The sequence below is a fragment of the Balaenoptera musculus genome, chromosome 10, assembly GCF_009873245.2.
Source record: "Balaenoptera musculus isolate JJ_BM4_2016_0621 chromosome 10, mBalMus1.pri.v3, whole genome shotgun sequence".
Lineage (NCBI taxonomy): Eukaryota > Metazoa > Chordata > Mammalia > Artiodactyla > Balaenopteridae > Balaenoptera > Balaenoptera musculus.
The window spans coordinates 55,783,068-55,801,891 of record NC_045794.1 but is presented as its reverse complement, the minus strand read 5'-3'; the positions used below and the strand labels follow the sequence as shown (position 1 = coordinate 55,801,891).

General features: G+C 39.0%; 1 protein-coding gene across 3 annotated transcripts in view; it reads left to right on the top strand.

The window, feature by feature from the left end:
• The window catches only part of CPM (carboxypeptidase M), a 93,309-nt gene extending 75,876 nt beyond the window's left edge, over positions 1–17,433 (top strand). For 2 of the 3 annotated variants that reach the window (XM_036865840.1, XM_036865841.1), the window contains exons 8-9: positions 10,734–10,882; positions 13,162–14,728. In XM_036865840.1, the coding sequence (XP_036721735.1) occupies positions 10,734–10,882; positions 13,162–13,404 (392 nt within the window). In that variant the 3' untranslated portion in view covers positions 13,405–14,728. Of the gene's footprint in view, positions 1–10,733; positions 10,883–13,161 lie in introns of all 3 variants that reach the window. The other variant, XM_036865839.1, reaches the window with a different exon arrangement.
• The last annotated feature ends 1,391 nt before the right edge of the window (positions 17,434–18,824 follow it).

Below are 18,824 nucleotides of genomic sequence, written 5' to 3'. Positions count from 1 at the left end.
CCAGTACCATATTGTGTAGATTACTGTAGCTTTGTAGTATAGTCTGAAGTCAGGGAGACTGATTCCTCCAGCTCTGGTTTTTTCCCTCAAGACTGCTTTGGCTATTCGGGGTCTTTTTTGTCTCCATACAAATTTTAAGATTTTTTGTTGTAGTTCTGTAAAAAAATGCCATTGGTAGTTTGATAGGGATTGCATTGAATCTGTAGATTGCTTTGGGTAGTATAGTCATTTTCACAATGTTGATTCTTCCATTCCAAGAACATGGTATATCTCTCCATTTGTTGGTATCATCTTTAATTTCTTTCATCAGTGTCTTATAGTTTTCTGCATACAGGTCTTTTGTCTCCCTAGGTAGGTTTATTCCTAGGTATTTTATTCTTTTTGTTGCAATGGTAAATGGGAGTGTTTCCTTAATTTCTCTTTCAGATTTTTCATCATTAGTGTATATGAATGCAAATTTCTTTGCATTAATTTTGTATCCTGCAACTTTACCAAATTTATTGATTAGTTCTAGTAGTTTTCTGGTGGCATCTTTAGGATTCTCTATGTATAGTATCATGTCATCTGCAAACAGTGACAGTTTTACTTCTTCTTTTCCAATTTGTATTCCTTTTATTTCTTTTTCTTCTCTGATTGCCCTGGCTAGGACTTCCAAAACTATGTTGAATAATAGTGGTGAGAGTGGACATCTTGTCTTGTTCCTGATCTTAGAGGAAATGCTTTCAGTTTTTCACCATTGAGAATGATGTTTGTTGTGGGTTTGTCACATATGGCCTTTATTATGTTGAGGTAGGTTCCCTCTACGCCCACTTTCTGGAGAGTTTTTATCATAAATGGGTGTTGAATTTTGTCAAAAGCTTTTTCTGCATCTATTGAGATGATCATATGGTTTTTATTCTTCTATTTGTTAATATGCTGTATCACATTGATTGATCTGTGTATATTGAAGAATCCTTGCATCCCTGGGATAAATCCCACTTGATCATGGTGTATGATCCTTTTAATGTGTTGTTGGATTCTGTTTGCTAGTATTTTGTTGAGGATTTTTGCATCTATATTCATCAGTGATATTGGTCTGTAATTTGCTTTTTTGTAGTATCTTTGTCTGGTTTTGGTATCAGGGTGATGGTGGCCTCATAGAATGAGTTTGGGAGTGTTCCTTCCTCTGCAATTTTTGGAAGAGTTTGAGAAGGATGGGTGTTAGCTCTTCTCTAAATGTTTGATAGAATTCACCTGTGAAGCCATCTGGTGCTGGACTTTGGTTTGTTGGAAGATTTTTTAACTTATTTATTTATTTTTGGCTGCTTTGTGTCTTCATTGCTGTGTGCAGGCTTTCTCTAGTTGCGGTGAACAGGGGGACTACTCTTCGTTGTGGTGTGCAGGCTTCTCATTGCGATGGCTTCTTTTGTTGCAGAGCACAGGCTCTAGGCGTGCAGGCTTCAGTAGCTGTGGCTCGTGGGCTCTAGAGCACAGGCTCAGTAGTTGTGGCACATGGGCCTAGCTACTCCGAGGCATGTGGGATCTTCCCAGACCAGGGCTCGAACACGTGTCCCCTGCATTGGCAGGTGGATTCTTAACCACTGTGCCACCAGGGAAGTCCCCTGTTGGAAGATTTTTAATCACAGTTTCAACTTCATTACTTGTGATTGGTCTGTTCATATTTTCTGTTTCTTCCTGCTTCAGTCTTGGAAGGTTATACCTTTCTAAAAATTTGTCCATTTCTTCCAGGTTGTCCATTTTATTGGCATAGAGTTTCTTGTAGCAATCTCTTGCTACATACAAGAGATGCTTTGTATTTCTGCTGTGTCTGTCGTAACTTCTCCTTTTTCATTTCTAATTTTATTGATTTGAGTCCTCTCCCTCTTTTTCTTGATGAGTCTGGCTAATGGTTTATCAATTTTGTTTATCTTCTCAAAGAACCAGCTTTTAGTTTTATTGATCTTTGCTATTGTTTTCTTTGTTTCTGTTTCATTTATTTCTGCTCTGATCTTGATGATTTCTTTCCTTCTGCTAACTTTGGGTTTTGTTTGTTCTTCTTTCTCTAGTTCCTTTAGGTGTAAGGTTAGATTGTTTATTTGAGAATTTTCCTGTTTCTTGAGGTAGGCTTGTATGGCTGTAAACTTCCCTCTTAGAACTGCTTTTGCTGCATCCCATAGGTTTTGGATCGTCGTGTTTTCATTTTCATTTGTCTCTAGGTATATTTTGATTTCCTCTTTGATTTCTTCAGTGATCTCTTGGTTATTTAGTAACGTGTTGTTTAGCCTCCATGTGTTTGTGTTTTTTACGTTTTTTTCCCTGTAATTCATTTCTAAACTCATAGCATTGTGGTCAGAAAAGATGCTGGATATGATTTCAATTTTCTTAAATTTACTGAGGCTTGATTTGTGACCCAAGATGTGATCTATCCTGGAGAATGTTTCATGCGCACTTGAGAAGAAAGTGTAATCTGCTGTTTTTGGATGGAATGTCCTATAAATATCAATTAAATCTATCTGGTCTATTGTGTCATTTAAAGCTTCTGTTTCCTTATTTATTTTCATTTTGGATGATCTGTCCATTGGTGTAAGTGAAGTGTTAAGGTCCCCCACTATTATTGTGTTACTGTCGATTTCCTCTTTTATAGCTGTTAGCAGTTGCCTTATGTATTGAGGTGCTCCTATGTTGGGTGCATATATATTTATAATTGTTATATCTTCTTCTTGGATTGATCCCTTGATCATTATGTAGTGTCCTTCCTTGTCTCTAGTAACATTCTTTATGTTAAAGTCTATTTTATCTGATATGAGTATTGCTACTCCAGCTTTCTTTTGATTTCCATTTGCATGGAATATCTTTTTCCATCCCCTCACTTTCAGTCTGTATGTGTCCCTAGGTCTGAAGTGGGTCTCTTGTAGACAGCATATATATGGGTCTTGTTTTTGTATCCATTCAGCAAGCCTGTGTCTTTTGGTTGGAGCATTTAATCCATTCACGTTTAAGGTAATTATCGAGACGTATGTTCCTATGACCATTTTCTTAATTGTTTTGGGTTTGTTTTTGTAGGTCCTTTTCTTCTCTTGTGTTTCCCACTTAGAGAAGTTCCTTTAGCATTTGTTGTAGAGGTGGTTTGGTGGTGCTGAATTCTCTTAGCTTTTGCTTGTCTGTAAAGCTTTTGATTTCTCCATCAAATCTAAATGAGATCCTTGCTGGGTAGAGTAATCTTGGTTGTAGGTTCTTCCCTTTCATCACTTGAAGTATATCATGCCACTCCCTTCTGGGTTGTAGAGTTTCTGCTGAGAAATCAACTGTTAACCTTATGGGAGTTCCCTTGTATGTTATTTGTCGTTTTTCTCTTGCTGCTTTCAATAATTTTTCTTTGTCTTTAATTTTTGCCAATTTGATTACTGTGTGTCTCAGTGTGTTTCTGCTTGGGTTTATCGGGTATGGGACTCTCTGCACTTCCTGGACTTGGGTGGCTATTTCCTTTCCCATGTTAGGGAAGTTTTCGACTCTAATCTCTTCAAATATTTTCTCTGGTCATTTCTCTCTCTCTCCTCTTTCTGGGACCCCTATAATGCGAATGTTGTTGCATTTAATGTTGTCCCAGAGGTCTCTTAGGCTGTCTTCATTTCTTTTCATCCTTTTTTCTTTAGTCTGTTCCACAGCAGTGAATTCTACCATTCTGTCTTCCAGGTCACTTATCCGTTCTTCTGCCTCAGTTGTTCTGCTATTGATTCCTTCTAGTGTAGTTTCCATTTCAGTTATTGTATTGTTCATCTTTTTGTTTGTTCTTTAATTCTTCTAGGTCTTTGTTAAACATTTCTTGCATCCTCTCGATCTTTGCCTCCATTCTTTTTTCTGAGGTCCTGGATCATCTTCACTCTCATTATTCTGGATTCTTTTTCTGGAAGGTTGCCTATCTCCACTTCATTTAGTTGTTTTTCTGGGGTTTTATCTTGTTCCTTCATCTGGTACATGGCCCTCTGCCTTTTCATCTTGTCTATCTTTCTGTGAATGTGGTTTTTTGTTCCACAGGCTGCAGGATTGTAGTTCTTCTTGCTTCTGCTGTCTGCCCTCTGGTGGATGAGGCTATCTAAGAGGCTTGTGCAAGCTTCCTGATGGGAGGGACTGGTGGTGGGTAGAGCTGACTGTTGCTCTGGTGGGCAGAGCTCAGTAAAACTTTAATCCTCTTGATTGCTGATGGGTGGGGCTGGGTTCCCTCCCTCTTGGTTGTTTGGTCTGAAGCAACCCAACACTGGAGACTACCTGGGCTCTTTGGTGGGGCTAATGCTGGACTCTGGGAAGGCTCACGCCAAGGAGTACTTCCCAGAACTTCTGCTGCCAGTGTCCTGTCCCCACGGTGAGCCACAGCCACCCCCTGCCTCTGCAGGAGACCCTCCAACACTAGCAGGTCTGGTTCAGTCTCCCCTGGGGTCACTGCTCCTTCCCCTGGGTCCTGATGCACACACTACTTTGTGTGTGCCCTCCAAGAGTGGAGTCTCTGTTTCCCCCAGTCCTGTTGAAGTCCTGCAATCAAATCCCACTAGCCTTCAAAGTCTGATTCTCTAGGAATTCCTCCTCCTGTTGCCGGACCCCCAGGTTGGGAAGCCTGATGTGGGGCTCAGAACTTTCACTCCAGTGGGTGGACTTCTATGGTATAAGTGTTCTCCAGTTTGTGAGTCACCCACCCAGCAGTTATGGGATTTGATTTTACTGTGATTGCACCCCTCCTACTGTCTCATTGTGGCTTCTCCTTTGTCTTTGGATGTGGGGTATCTTTTTTGGTGAGTTCCAGTGTCTTCCTGTCGATGATTGTCCAGCAACTAGTTGTGATTCTCGTGTTCTCACAATAGGGAGTGAGAGCTAGTCCTTCTACTCTGCTATCTTGGTTCAGGCTATATCCCCCACGTGTATTTTACAGTTTTTTTTTTTTTTTTTTTAGTTGATTTCTAATCTCATACGTTGTGGTTGGAAAAGATGCTTGATATGATTTCAGTTTTCTCAAATTTATCAAGGCTCGCTTTGTGGCCCAGCATGTGATCAATCCTGGAGAATGTTCCTTGTGCACTTGAGAGGAATGTGTATTCTGCTCCTTTTGGATGGAATGCTCTATAAACATCAATTAAGTCCATCTGGTCTAATGTGTCATTTAAGGCCTGTGTTTCCTTATTGATTTTCTGTCTGGATGATCTGTCCATTGATGAAAGTGGGGTGTTAAAGTCCCCTACTATTACTGTGTTACTGTCAATTTCTGCTTCTATGGCTTTTAGTATTTGCCTTATATATTGAGGTGCTCCTATGTTGGGTGCATATATATTTACAATTGTCATATCTTCTTCTTGGATTGCTCCCTTGATCATTATGTAGTGTCCTTCTTTGTCTCTTGTAATAGTCTTTATTTTAAAGTCTATTTTGTCTGATATGAGTATTGCTACTCGAGCTTTCTTTTGATTTCCATTTGCATGGAATGCCTTTTTACATCCCCTCACTTTCAGTCTAAATGTGTCCCTAGGTCTGAAGTGCTCTTGTAGACAGCATATATATGGGCCTTGTTTTTGTATCCATTCAGCCAGTCTATGTCTTTTGGTTGGAGCATTTGATCTGTTTATGTTTAAGGTTATTATTGATATGTATGTTCTTATTGCCATTTTGTTAATTGTTTTGGATTTGTTTTTGTAGGTCTTTTTTCTTCCCTTCCTCTTTTGTTCTCTTGTGATTTGATGACTAAGTTTAGCATTGTGTTTGAATGACTTTTCCTTTTTTGTGTGTGTCTCTGTTGTAGATTTTCAGTTTGTGGTTACCATGAGGTTTTGCTATAGCAGTCTATATATAAACAAGATTGTTTTAAGTTGCCAGTCTTTTAATTTCAAATGCATTTCCTGTATCCTGCATTTTGCTCTCTTCTTCTCACAATTGCTGGGTTTGATATCATATTTCTGTGCCTATGATTTCCTACCTTTACTGTATGTTTGCCTTTACCAGCGAGTTTTTCCATTCGTAATTTTTTTGTTTCTAGTTGTGGCCTTTTCTTTTGACCATAGAGAAGTTCCTTTAGTATTTGTTGCAAAGCTGGTCTGTTGGTGATGAATTCTCTTAGCTTTTGTTTGTCTGTAAAGCTTTTGATTTCTCTGTTGAATCTGAATGAGAGCCTTGCTGGGTATTCTTGGTTGTAGGTTATTCCCTTTCATCACATTAAATATATCATGCCACTCCCTTCTGGCCTGCAGAGTTTCTGCTGAGAAATCAGCTGCTAACCTTATGGGAATTCCCTTGTATGTTATTTGTTGCTTTTCACTTGTTGCTTTTAATATTTTTTCTTTGTCTTTAATTTTTTGTCAGTTTGATTACTGTGTGTCTTGGTGTGTTCCTCCTTGGGTTTATCCTGCTTGGGACTCTCTCTGCTTCCTGGACTTGGGCGACTGTTTCCTTTCCCATGTTAAGGAAGTTTTCAGCTGTTATCTTTTCAGATATTTTCTCAGGTCCTTTATCTCTCTCTTCTCCTTCTAGGACCCCTATAATGAGAATGTTCATGCATTTAATGTTGTCCCAGAGGTCTCTTAGACTGGCCTCATTTCTCTTCTTTCTTTTTTCTTTGTCCCACTGCAGTGAATTCCACCATTCTCTCTTCCAGGTCACTCATCCATTCTTCTGCCTGTTACTCTGCTATTGATTCCTTCTAGTGTACTTTTCATTACATTTATTGTATTGTTCATCTCTGCTTGTTCTTTAGTTCTTCTAGGTCTTTGTTAAACATTTCTTGTATCTTCTCGATCTGTGCCTCCATTCTTTTTCTGAGATCTCAGATCATCTTTACTATCATTACTCTGAATTATTTTTCAGGTAGATTGCCTGTCTCCCCTTCACTTAGTTGTTGTTCTGGGGTTTTATCTTGTTCCTTCATCTGGGACATATTTCTCTGCCATCTCAATTTGTCTAACTTTCTGTGATTGCAGTTTCCATTCTGCAGGCTGCAGGATTGTAGTTCTTCTTGCTTCTGCTGTCACCCCCCACCCCCCAGTGGATGAGACTGTTTAAGAGGCTTGTGCAGGCTTCCTGGTGGGAGGGACTGGTTCCTGCCCATGGGTGGGTGGAGCTGGGTCTTGTCCCTCTGGTGGGCAAGGCCGTGTCAGGGGGTGTGTTTATCAGGCAGCTGTGTGCTCAGGAAGACATTAAGCAGCCCGTCTGCTGATGGGTGGGGCTGTGTTCCTACCCTGTTGGTTATCTGGCCTGAGGCGTCCCAGCACTGGAGCCTACAGGCTGTTGAGTGGGGCCAGGACTCGGTGAGAAAACGGCAGCCTCCAAGAGGGCTCATGCCAATGAGTACTCCCCAGAACTACCACACCACCACCACCAGTGTCCTTGTCCCTACAGTGAGCCACAGCTGCCCCCACCCCCTGCTTCTGCAGGAGACCCTGCAATACTAGCAGGTAAGTCTGGCCCAGTCTATTATGAGGTCACTGCTTTTTTCCCCTGGGTCCTGGTGCATACAAGACCCTGTGTGTGCCCTCCAAGGATGGAGTTTCTGTTTCCCCCAGTCCTGTGGAATCCCTGTGACCAAAACCCACTGGCCTTCAAAGCCAGATTCTCTGTGGGCTCCTCCTCCCATTGCCAGACTCCCAGGCTGGGGAGCCTGACACAGGGCTCAGAACTTTCACTCCTATGGGAGAACTTCTGTTTCCAGTTTTTGGGTCACCCACGTGGCATGTATGGGATTTGATTTTATTGCGATTGCACCCCCTCCTACTGTTTTGTTGTGGCTTCTTCTTTGTCTCTGGATGTAGGGTATCTTTTTTGGTAGGTTTCAGCATTTTTGGTCAATGGTTGTACAGCAGCTAGTTGTGATTTTGGTGTTTCCATAAGAAGTGGTGAGCTCACCTTCTACTCTGCCATCTTGTCTCCTCTCAACAGTGAATTTAAATGTACAGTTCTGGAGGTTAGAAGTTCAAAACCAGTATCACTGGGCTAAAGTCCAGGTGTTGGCAGGGCTGGTTCCTTCTGGAGGCTCTCAAAACATCTAGCTTTGAAAATGATGGGGCTCACATCCATGAGACCCACAAGGCTATAGAAAACTGAGAAAGTTCTTAAAGACTTACCTGGCTACCCCCCAGGACCCAGCGCTAAGGCAGCTGACTGAAAAGTGCCCAGTCTTTCTGTGAAAGAGGCGTATCTGCTTGTCTGAAAGTTTCAGTCTGAGGGGCAGTCATCTAATTTAACATACATCTAGGAGCCAACTGAAATACTCTCCAAAGATGGATGCTTGTGGCTGCCATCTTTGCCCTGTCCCTTCACCTCCCTCCAGGATCCTGGTATCTCCTGGAGAAGAGTTTGTGCACTTGTCTGGTGCACTGTTTTCTGCAGTTGCCACCCAGGGGCTACCCCTTGATCTCCTGGTTCTGTTGGCCAGCAGGTCTTGTGTTCATAAATCCCACAGAACTGAAACAAACAGAGAAGGAGTTCTTAACCAGCTACACTCAGGGCACAGTGGAGAGGCAGCAGACTGAAAACCCAGTCTTTCTGTGAAAGAAGACTATTAGTTTATCTTCATAGTTATGGCCTAAGGAGCAGGATTCTAATTAAATACACATCTAGCGGCTGACTACAATCATTCATCAGAGGCCACTGGGCACCATCTTCACTCTCAACCTATGCCCTACCCCAGATCACCAGTGTCTCCAAGAAAGGAGCCTGTGTACCCATCTGGCCCCTTGGCTTTTTTGGCTACTGCCCAGAGAACATAACCCTTGATAGCCTGGCTCTGTTGGCCAACAGGGCTTGTGTTCATGAGTTCAAAGAGATGAGCAAAGCAAACAAAAAAATGGCTCTTAATTGGCTGTCAGTCACCCCAGGGCTCAGTGCAGAGGGAGTAGACAGAAACACCCATCTCCCAGTCTTCCCCCGAAAGAGGTATATTTGTATACTTTCGAAGCTGTGGGTTTGGCTTCCGATCTGCCTGAACCTTTGTGCTGACTGAGATACTCCCCTTTGGGACACTGACAGGTCTTGGCACACCCTCAACTACTGGAGCCATTAAGACTAAAGTAAGCTGCTGGGATAATCATAAAAGTTTGAGAGAAAACCCAGAGCTGGGGCAGGGTTGAACAGTAAGTTCACCTCTTACACAAAGCCACTCCTTCAAGACTGGAAGAGATGGTTGTTTTATATAATGCATAGAAACCAACACAGAGAGTCAGCACAGAGGAATATGTTCCAAATGAAAGAACAAGATAAAACCCCAGAAAAGAGCTTAATGAAATAGAGGTAGGTGATTTACCTGATAAAGAGTTCAAAATAACGGTCATAAAGATGCTCACTGAGCTCAGTAGAACTATGCATGAACAAAGTAAGAATTTCAACAAAGAGAAAGAAAATATAAGGGAGTACCAAATAAAAGTCATGGAGCTGAAAAATACAGTATAGGAGTTCAACAGCAGACTAGATGAGGCAGAAGAAAGGATAAGTGAACCTGAAGACAGGACAATGGAATTCATCCAATCAATCAGAGCAGCAAAAAGAAAAAGAATGAAAAAGAGTGAAGATGGCTTAAAGAACTTATGGGACAACATCAACAGACAAACATTTGCATTGTAGGGGTCCCAGAAGGAGGAGAGAGAGAAAAAGGGATATAAAACTTATTTGAAGGAAAAATGGCTGAAAAGTTCCCTAACCTGGGGAAGGAAGTAGACATCCAGATCCAGGAAGCCTGGAGAGTTCCAAATAAGATGAACCAAAAGAGACCCACATTAAGACACATTGTAATTAAAGTATCAAGAGTTAAAGACAAGTAGAGATATCACCTTACCCCTGTTAGAAAGGCTATTGTCAAAAAAGACAAGAAGCAACAAGTGTTGGCAAGGATGTGGAGAAAAGGGAACCCTTGTGCACTGCTGATGGGAATGTAAATTGGTGCAGCACTATGGAAAACAGTATGGAGATTCTAAGAAAAATTAAAAATAGAACTACCATATGATCCAGTAATTCTACTTCTGGGTATTTATCCAAAAGAAATGAAAAAACTAACTTGAAAAGATATCTGCACCCTCCATGTTCACTGCAGCATTATTTATAATAGCCGAGACACAGAAGCAACTTAATTGGATGGATGAATAAAGAAAATGGGGTATATTTATACAATGGAATACTATTCTGCCATAAGAAGAAATCTTGCCATTTGTGACAATATGGACAGACACTGAGGGCATTATACTAAGTGAAACATCAATAAATCAGAGAAAGACAAATATGATGTCACTATTATGTGGAATCTTTAAAAAAAAAAAAAAAACCAACTCATGATACAGAGAATAGATTGGTAGTTGCCAGAGGCAGGGGGTGGGGAAAAATAGGTGAAGGAAGTCAAAAAGTACGAACTTCCAGTTATAAAATAAATAAGTCCTGGGGATGTAATGTACAGCATGGTAAATATAGTTAAATACTGTATTGTATATTTGAAATTAGCTAAGAGTAAATCTTAAAAGTTTTCATCACAAGAAAAAAAATGTGTATGTTAACTGGGCATATTGTGGTGACTGTTTCACAATACATATATTAAATCATTATGTTGTACACCTGAAACTAATATGTTATATTTTTATTATATCTCAATTTTTTTTAAAGTTTACCATCCCTTCTCAAATACTCGATTAACTCAAAACAGCTAATAAATATTGGGCATATTTTTCTTAAATAATTACAAGAATTTTTTTTCATATGCCATAAAATATGGTATTAACATTTAATTCTTTTTTGTCTTGCAGGTGTAAAGGGTCAAATTTTTGATCAGAATGGGACTCCATTACCCAATGTAACTGTAGAAATCCAAGACAGAAAACATGTCTGCCCCTATAGAACCAACAAATTTGGAGAGTATTACCTCCTTCTCTTGCCTGGGTTCTATGTAATAGAGGTAAGTATACAATGCTAACTATTGTTATTAAAATATTATAGAACTCACAATACTTACTTACCTAGAAAGAATCTAAAATAAGTCTGGAAAGTCCAAAAGTAGATACATCAGGACAGAATAAAAGGCCAACTTGCATTTAGCGGGGAGTGAGTGGGTGGCAATAATAGGAACAAACTCAGAAAATCATGTTTTTTCCCCAACTGGCAATTTTTTAAATAGAAGCCAAATCCCATTTCGGGTGGTACCTTTTATGATTAAAAAATGGAACAAACCTTATTAATAAGAAGAATAAATAAACAATGTGGGGTGGTGGGATGAATTGGGAGATTGGGATTAACATATATACACTACTATGTATAACATAGATAACTAATGAGAACCTACTGTATAGCACAGGGAACTCTACTCAATGCTCTGTGGTGTCCTAAATGGGAAGGAAATCCAAAAAGGAGGGGCTATATACATAGAGCTGATTCATTTTGTTGTACAGCAGAAACTAACACAACATTGTAAAGCAACTATACTCCAATAAAAATTTAAAAACAAAAACAAAAAAAAATGTAGCCACAGTTCTTCCAAGCTTCATGGAATACCAGTTTAACATCTGTTCCGTGAACCATAACTTCTACTATTAAAAAATTGATTGTGACACAAGTTCCTTAGAATTCACTACAAATAAAATTTGATCCACAAAGTTTACCACTATATTAAGTGATACATATTTTGCAGCCTGCTCATAAGCAAACGATGGTGAGTTTTCCAATCAATGCAAGTAAAATTCCAGATTTTAATTTTATTCAGATGCATGTTTCTAAGGCTTTTCTTCCTCTAAGGACGCATGGACTAGTTTGAGGCTGAGTGGGTTTATGTGAATGAACTAAATGAATAAGTATCTGATTTATTTGGCCAGATTATGACTCTTCCTCTGTGATGTGACTTTATCTAAGAATGTCAAGATTCATCTAGTTTGCTTAGTGGGTCTAATGCCAGCCATAGTAGTCATTCTGTATAGAGCTACTCCTGAGAGAAGGTAGTCATCTATTCTGTAGTAAAAACTGGCTTTGTAGTTGTTTCATCTTCAGGACATAATAAAGGGCATGGTTTTCAGTTCATAAAACTCTGTAGGATTAAAAACCCCTGCTCCATAGGTTATCGCCAAAGTACCCAGCACTTTGAGTGAGGGGCTCATGCTTATCTTTCCTCCTACTGAGGACATGAATAGAGCTGGAAAAACCTCAACTCACTATGAATCTTTGCCTAAAAAGGCCCTTTATTTTCCTGTTATTTACTGTGACATTTTCATTCTGTGGAAAAAAAGGGTTTTCCTTGTAGTGAATCTATCAATAAACTGTTTTTATGCAATCCCATAAATAAGCCACATCTTGGATATATGTATATGTATAACAGATTCACTTTGCTATACACCTGAAACTAACAATTTGTAAATTAACTATACTCCAATAAAAAATTTAAAAAATAAGCCACATATTTATAGAATAAAGTTATGAATTGTTCATTTCCAGTTAGACTAACACAGCACAAGTTGGCTTTAGTTACTAGCTCTAGGACAAAAGCGGAAGGTAAGACTCTGGAAGCTGAAATGAATGGCTAAAATACATGCCAATTAGTGGTTATGTAAATGTTATTCCCTATTCTTTTCCCTCTCTACCATATATAATAAAAGCATTTCTCAGTAGCAATAGTCTATAGTTAGTTTAGCATTTGTCATTATTTTCCTGATCATTTCCTCCACCAAAAAGATAAATCTAGCTGAAGATTCAGACTCATGGACAAAACCAGGTAAAATCAAAGCTTTTTAAAGAAGCAATAACTTATATATACACTTAGATCAGCTGCAAGGAAAATGGAATAAATTGAGAAAAAAATTCCACTTATAAATAATATTGGCACAGAATCAGGATATTAAGTACAGACTTGAGACAAAGAGAAACAGTCAACTCTTTACCTTTGCGCTCCATGAAAACGATGGGGACAGAAATCAGTCTATTGCTTCTGACTTACATCTCCAGATAAAGGAACTGTCTTTATTTCACTTTGTAATTCTCAGCAACAGCATTAACAACTGTGGTCCATATCAGTAGGCACTTGGTAACTCATTCACCGAGCAGGACTGAAGCTGTTTCTAGACCGGGGAGACCTGGCAGGTTGTTACATGTGTTTCATAAAGGCTGCATTTTAGTGGTGGATATCAGTGTTTTTCACTGTTGGCACCACAAAACATCTGAAATCACTCAGATAACTTTCTTGTTTCCTCTCAGGTTACAGTCCCTGGACACAATCCACATCTCACAAAGGTGACTATTCCCCAAAAATCCCAGAACTTCAGTGCTCTTAAAAAGGATATTTTACTTCCATTCAGAGCGCAGTTGGATCATATCCCAGAATCAGATCCTTTATGTCCAATGATTCCTCTTTACGGAGATTTGCAAGGCCACTCAGCTGTAACAAAGCCCAGTCTGTTCTTGTTTTTAGTGACTCTTTTTCACATATTGTTCAAATAAAGCAAAATGTGAAACTCAACCCCCATCACCACCTTGAATCAGGGCTTACTCGTGCCAGGTTACTGCAACTCTAACTCCCTCTGTGGGACCTTGACTGGATAAACTCCACGGTCCTTCCCTAAGAAGAGGAATGTTTGTTTGTTTCCAAATCCTGCAACAAGCAATGTATGGTGATAATGAAAGGAATGATTTAGTCTTAATGATGGAAGACACCTACCCATCAAGTACTGCTCACTTACACTTAATCTTGAAGTAGTCTTAGAAATTTGTAAGAAGTTAAACTTGAGAAGCATGAAAGAAGTTCCTGCAAGAAAAAAAAGGAGGTAATTTTGTATACAGAGAGCCATTTGAATATAAGCAATGAAGATGAACATTTATTGATCACCTACTATATACAAGACCTTGCCATGTGTACTATATGTGAAGAGATAGTGCCATATATAATTTTCAGTGCAGGGAAAAATGATGATAGCACTGGGAATATTAAGTTTTGCCAACGTTCTAAGGAAATATGAGAGAAAATAGGCAACCACGTCTCAGTGGCCCAAGAAAATATGGACCTGATGGGATGACAAATTTGTCTACAGAGCCCCAAAATAATAGGTCAATTAAGGTAAGGGTCCCTGCCTTTCTGCAACCAGATGCCACAGTCTTCGGTTATGCTGATGACCCCCAAATGCCTGCGCTTCAGACTCAGGTATGACTGCCCACTGGACACATCTACCTGGATGTGACCCATAGATACCTCAAACTCATCATGTTGAAAAATCGAACATACTTCTCTCCCCAGAGCTGCTCTTCCTCCTGCATTCTCTGTCTCAGTTACTGATAGCACCAAACTAGAAACCTGGGAGCCACCCTTGATACCTCCTCCTCCTCCTCCATCCCATCTATTCAGTCACTAAAGATTGATGTTATTTGTATGAGTTGATTGATTCTACCCTCTCTTCATGGCTACTAACACCACCAGGTTTACGCCATCATAGCTCACCTGTACCACGGCAACAGCTCTACTGGTCTCTTGCTTCCAGCTTTCTCCTCTTCACATCCAACCTCCACACAGCACTGGAGAAAGGGGTCTATTTAAAACAAAAATCGGCAATCAACTGCTTGTAGTTCCTACACACATAACACGCTGTGTGTCCCCTGTGTCTGCAATGCCATTCTGACCCACTACATTTTCTTTCCCACTCCTCCTTTAAAACCCAGTTCAGGTTGTTTAATGGGTACAGAGTTTCTGTTTGTCATGATTAGAAAGTTCTGGAAATAGATAGTGATGATGGTTGTACAACATTGTGAAGTATTTAATGCCACTGAATTGTATACTCAAAACTGGTTAAAATGGTAAATTTTATGTTGTTATGTATATTATACCACAATAAAAAAAAGAGGATAGTGACTATTAAATATTAAAATAATGCTTCATTAGGTGCTTCGTAATAATGTACTCTGCAAAGTGAAGGCTCCAAGGCATACATGCTGTGTAAATTACATGTCTTACTTACGTGAAACTCCAACAGAAACAAAGACTAGTCTGTTAAAGAGTAAACAAGTAAAATATAAAGATCAATGATGATTCCCTTAAAAAAAAAAAAAAACAAGAAAAACCTCAGTTCAGGTATCAACTCCTCTGGGAAACCTTTGCTGACCATTGTCCCATTCCACTCAGCTTTACCCCCTCCCAGCCAACCTGGGGGCCCTCTTTGCTCTGCAAATTAAACAGGTTACCTCTGTTGTGGGATTTATAGCACTGCACTCTGCTCTTCTATATCCATGAGTGATTTTCTCTGGCAGAGTGTGAGGTCTCTGAGACCAGGGTCTATTTAATTTGTTTGAAAAACTTATTCTAAATCCTATCACATGGTGACACCTGAATGAAGGAACCAAGTGCTCCAGCAAACTGCTGCTCTTAAAACATTATGTGCAAGAATTAGGGGAGGTGGGGGTACCAAACAGCAGACCAGCAACTCTGGGGAGCAGGTTTCTGAGTGCTGTGTATCGCTCATGAAAGTGAGTTGCCTTGGCTCTTATTTTAAATTGAAAGTCCTGTAGGGTCTGGAAACAGAAACTATACTGGGCTTGGTACCTGCTTGAGACCCACAAATGAAAGGGAGATACATGGGCATTTAGGAGCTATTCCCATGCAAGTTTATTCTACATGCACAAAATCATACATGTTAATATCAGCAATATTTGTAGACCTCTTTTAAATCTGGTAATAGCCTAAATATCTTGATCATTTTTATTTAAATAAGTGGTAATTTATTATATACTTGAAAGTATATATTAATATAATATTGCAGAAAATGATTTTGGTAATATTACACATAAAAGTATACAAAACTCAACTTGATTTACCATCAAGTCCTAAACAATTTTCAGTCAGGCATTCTGAGTTCTAAATTTTCTAAGATAGCAATTCTGAAGGGACATGAACCAAAATCTGATTTGGTTCATGAGCCTTAATGTAAATTTCTGAAGGAAATAATGCTTTTAAAATCAGAAATTTTATCAGAATCAAACTTAAAACCATTTAGAGACAAGCAAAACAATTTAGAAAATTTCCAAACCAAATATAAACCAAACCTGAATTTAGTTCAGAGCAGGTTTGGGGTATATTTTGCAGCGACAGCTCTGTGCTTGAAAGTGAAGTTTGCTGCAAGGATTTAGTATGGTAGAATCCCAGCTACACCCTCCACTCATCAAGTGACGTGTTCAAGAGAAAAAACGACCATGGAATTCTGACTACAGTGAGACCAGATCCCCAACACCTTTCCTACTGTTCTCCGCCCTCTTAGGCTGTTGATTATGCTCCCCGGGTTCTAAGTTCAGGTGTAATTCCTTTTATAGAGAAACCAACATAGTAAAAGATTTTCAAGATAGGCAAAAAGAAGATAGCATGTATAATAAAATGATAATTAGGAGGCAGGAGCCCTGTGATTCAACCCACCACAGTTCAGTTTCCTTACCTGTAAAATGAAGTCTCTGCTTGACTGTGATTCTATGACTATCAGTAGCAGCGGTGTAAGATGCCACACGCTGGTGCCAGTTTTGGGTACCTGCCCAGGTGGAGGAAGGATAATTAACACTCAAGAGGCATAAATATTTTGAGGCAGTAATAACTATTAGAGACCAATAACAGAATTGGTCTGAAACCTGAAATATTGGCTAGCTAGAATGACACTTAATAATTTTAAGGAAATGTTCATGAAGTAACACAGCTTTAACCGTGTACCTCCTCAAATTATAAATAATGTTACATGATGAATTTAAATGGTGGGGAGCATTTTAGAGAAATGTTAAGTCTCTGCAGGTACTATCAGTGTTGATTTTGGTGCTTAATTGTCACAGACTTGAGCTGTTGGATGTATCAGGAATGTTAAAAAGCCTCAATATTCTGAAAGTCTAAGAAATCAAACATTTTTGTTCTAGAAGCAATTTGCATTTTGTAATATTTCTTAAAATGGTATGAGAGGCTAGCTCTACCTTTAGAAAGTAAAAATATCTGGCACTGGATTAAAAATATCTTTTCCTAGGGAATCTAGAAAAATGAGCATAGCATACTGTCTCACTGTGACAGGGGAAGTTGCTTATTGAGAAATTTGGTTCTTATTCTACACGGTGACAATACAGTTGATGCCTATGTCATGACAGATTTAGATTTGGGGGAAGGGGAGAAAATTATGATGGTTAAAGTGAAAAAAAGTTCACAGCACCTAAAGTAGAAATTTGGGGAAACAGTCTAACTTCATTACAGACTTTACATTGTATCACTGATAAGCAGATATTGTACTGTATTGCTCACAAACTATTTTATCATACTTCAGCATATGAACTACTCCATAGCCTTTTATAGATGTTGCATAAGCTGATTTTATAAGTTTTCTCAGTGACTTTCTTTTGTACTATAATTAAAAACTTAAAATGTACAAATTGTCTAAGACTAAAAAGTGTTATTGGGCAGGGGCCAAGACTACCTCTGAATTCAGTAAAATCAAAATATTTCTGATTGTCAATAAAGAATTAATATTTCTGTAAACAACAAATGCTGTTTCTTTCCATTACATTACTTTGAAAACAAATACTTACACCAGTGTACAAAGTCCACATACCAGAGAGAACTGATTGCCATCAAATAAAGACCAAATCTAATGACCTTTTATGAGGCAATAATATTGTAATAATTCTTCAAAGCCCAGAGAGTCCTTCCACAACAGTTTATATGATATATACCCATCCGAATTACTTTGTGCCATGGGGGAGATAATGGATGAAAAGTGTGCCTACTGGCACAAAAACCAAAAAACACACAAAAAATCACACAAAAAACACATACCACAAACACACACACACACACACACACACAATCTTTGGAAAATTCCCAGCGCACACTGTAAAGGGTCTGAGAAATCAAGCAGGAAGGAAATGGATTCCCCAAACAGGCTCAGCCATGGAACCATTTTCTTAAATAATTTAGCCTAGTACCATCTCTTTGAACTTATATATCTAGAAATTTGGGGAAATGCTGGTATAGGGAGGGGTCTTTTGTCTTGAATAATATTTTATTGATTTCAAAGTGCTTTTGAAACACAGAATAATAAATAATTTGCCTCTTCTAGGAGTTGGATAACTAACAGCCCTAACCCTCATCCCTTCATCGATGCAACCTCTTAACATCGAATTTCTAGTCATAGGACGGAGAGGTTGGGCTCAAGTGTATGTCTGCCCCCTGAAACATGCTAAACAAATAATCGTTTAAATAAGACAAGACTGAGTAGGAACTGACTAATTTACAGGTACCAATTTCTAAAAAGTGACAAATGTCTCAATTTTGAAAATGAACTGGGGCCAGTTTTTCTATTTTCAAAAGAGAATTCATTATATAGGACCGCCTTTAGCAGGAGTTTCCTGGTATATCTTAGCTAGACTTTGATACTTTTTTAAAAAATTTTTTTGGCCGTACCACGCGGCATATGGGATCTTAGTTCCCCAGCCAGGGATCGAATTCACACCCCCTGCAGTGGAAGCGCGGAGTCTTAACCACTGGACCGCCAGGGAAGTCCCTAGACGTTGATACTTAACTTTGCAGCTTCTTATAGCATTTATTACTCCCTACGCCACCATCCAAAGCAAAGCACAAATGAACTAAATTTTAAACTATTAGACATAGAGGGGAAAAAAAGTAAAAGAAGATAAACTGTTAAAAGGATTAGTCAACTTTTGGGTTGGTAGTATGTTTTCATTTTTTCCTACTTCATTTTTGAAATTTTCTACTAACTACTTTTAGAATGAAAGAAAAGCAACTGATTTAAAAAATGGAACCTCAAATTTCAGAAGCACCAGCGTACACAATTGCTACACCTTCTTAAATATTCATTGAAATTTCCAGATCTTAAAATAACAGTTTATTAACTTAGCTC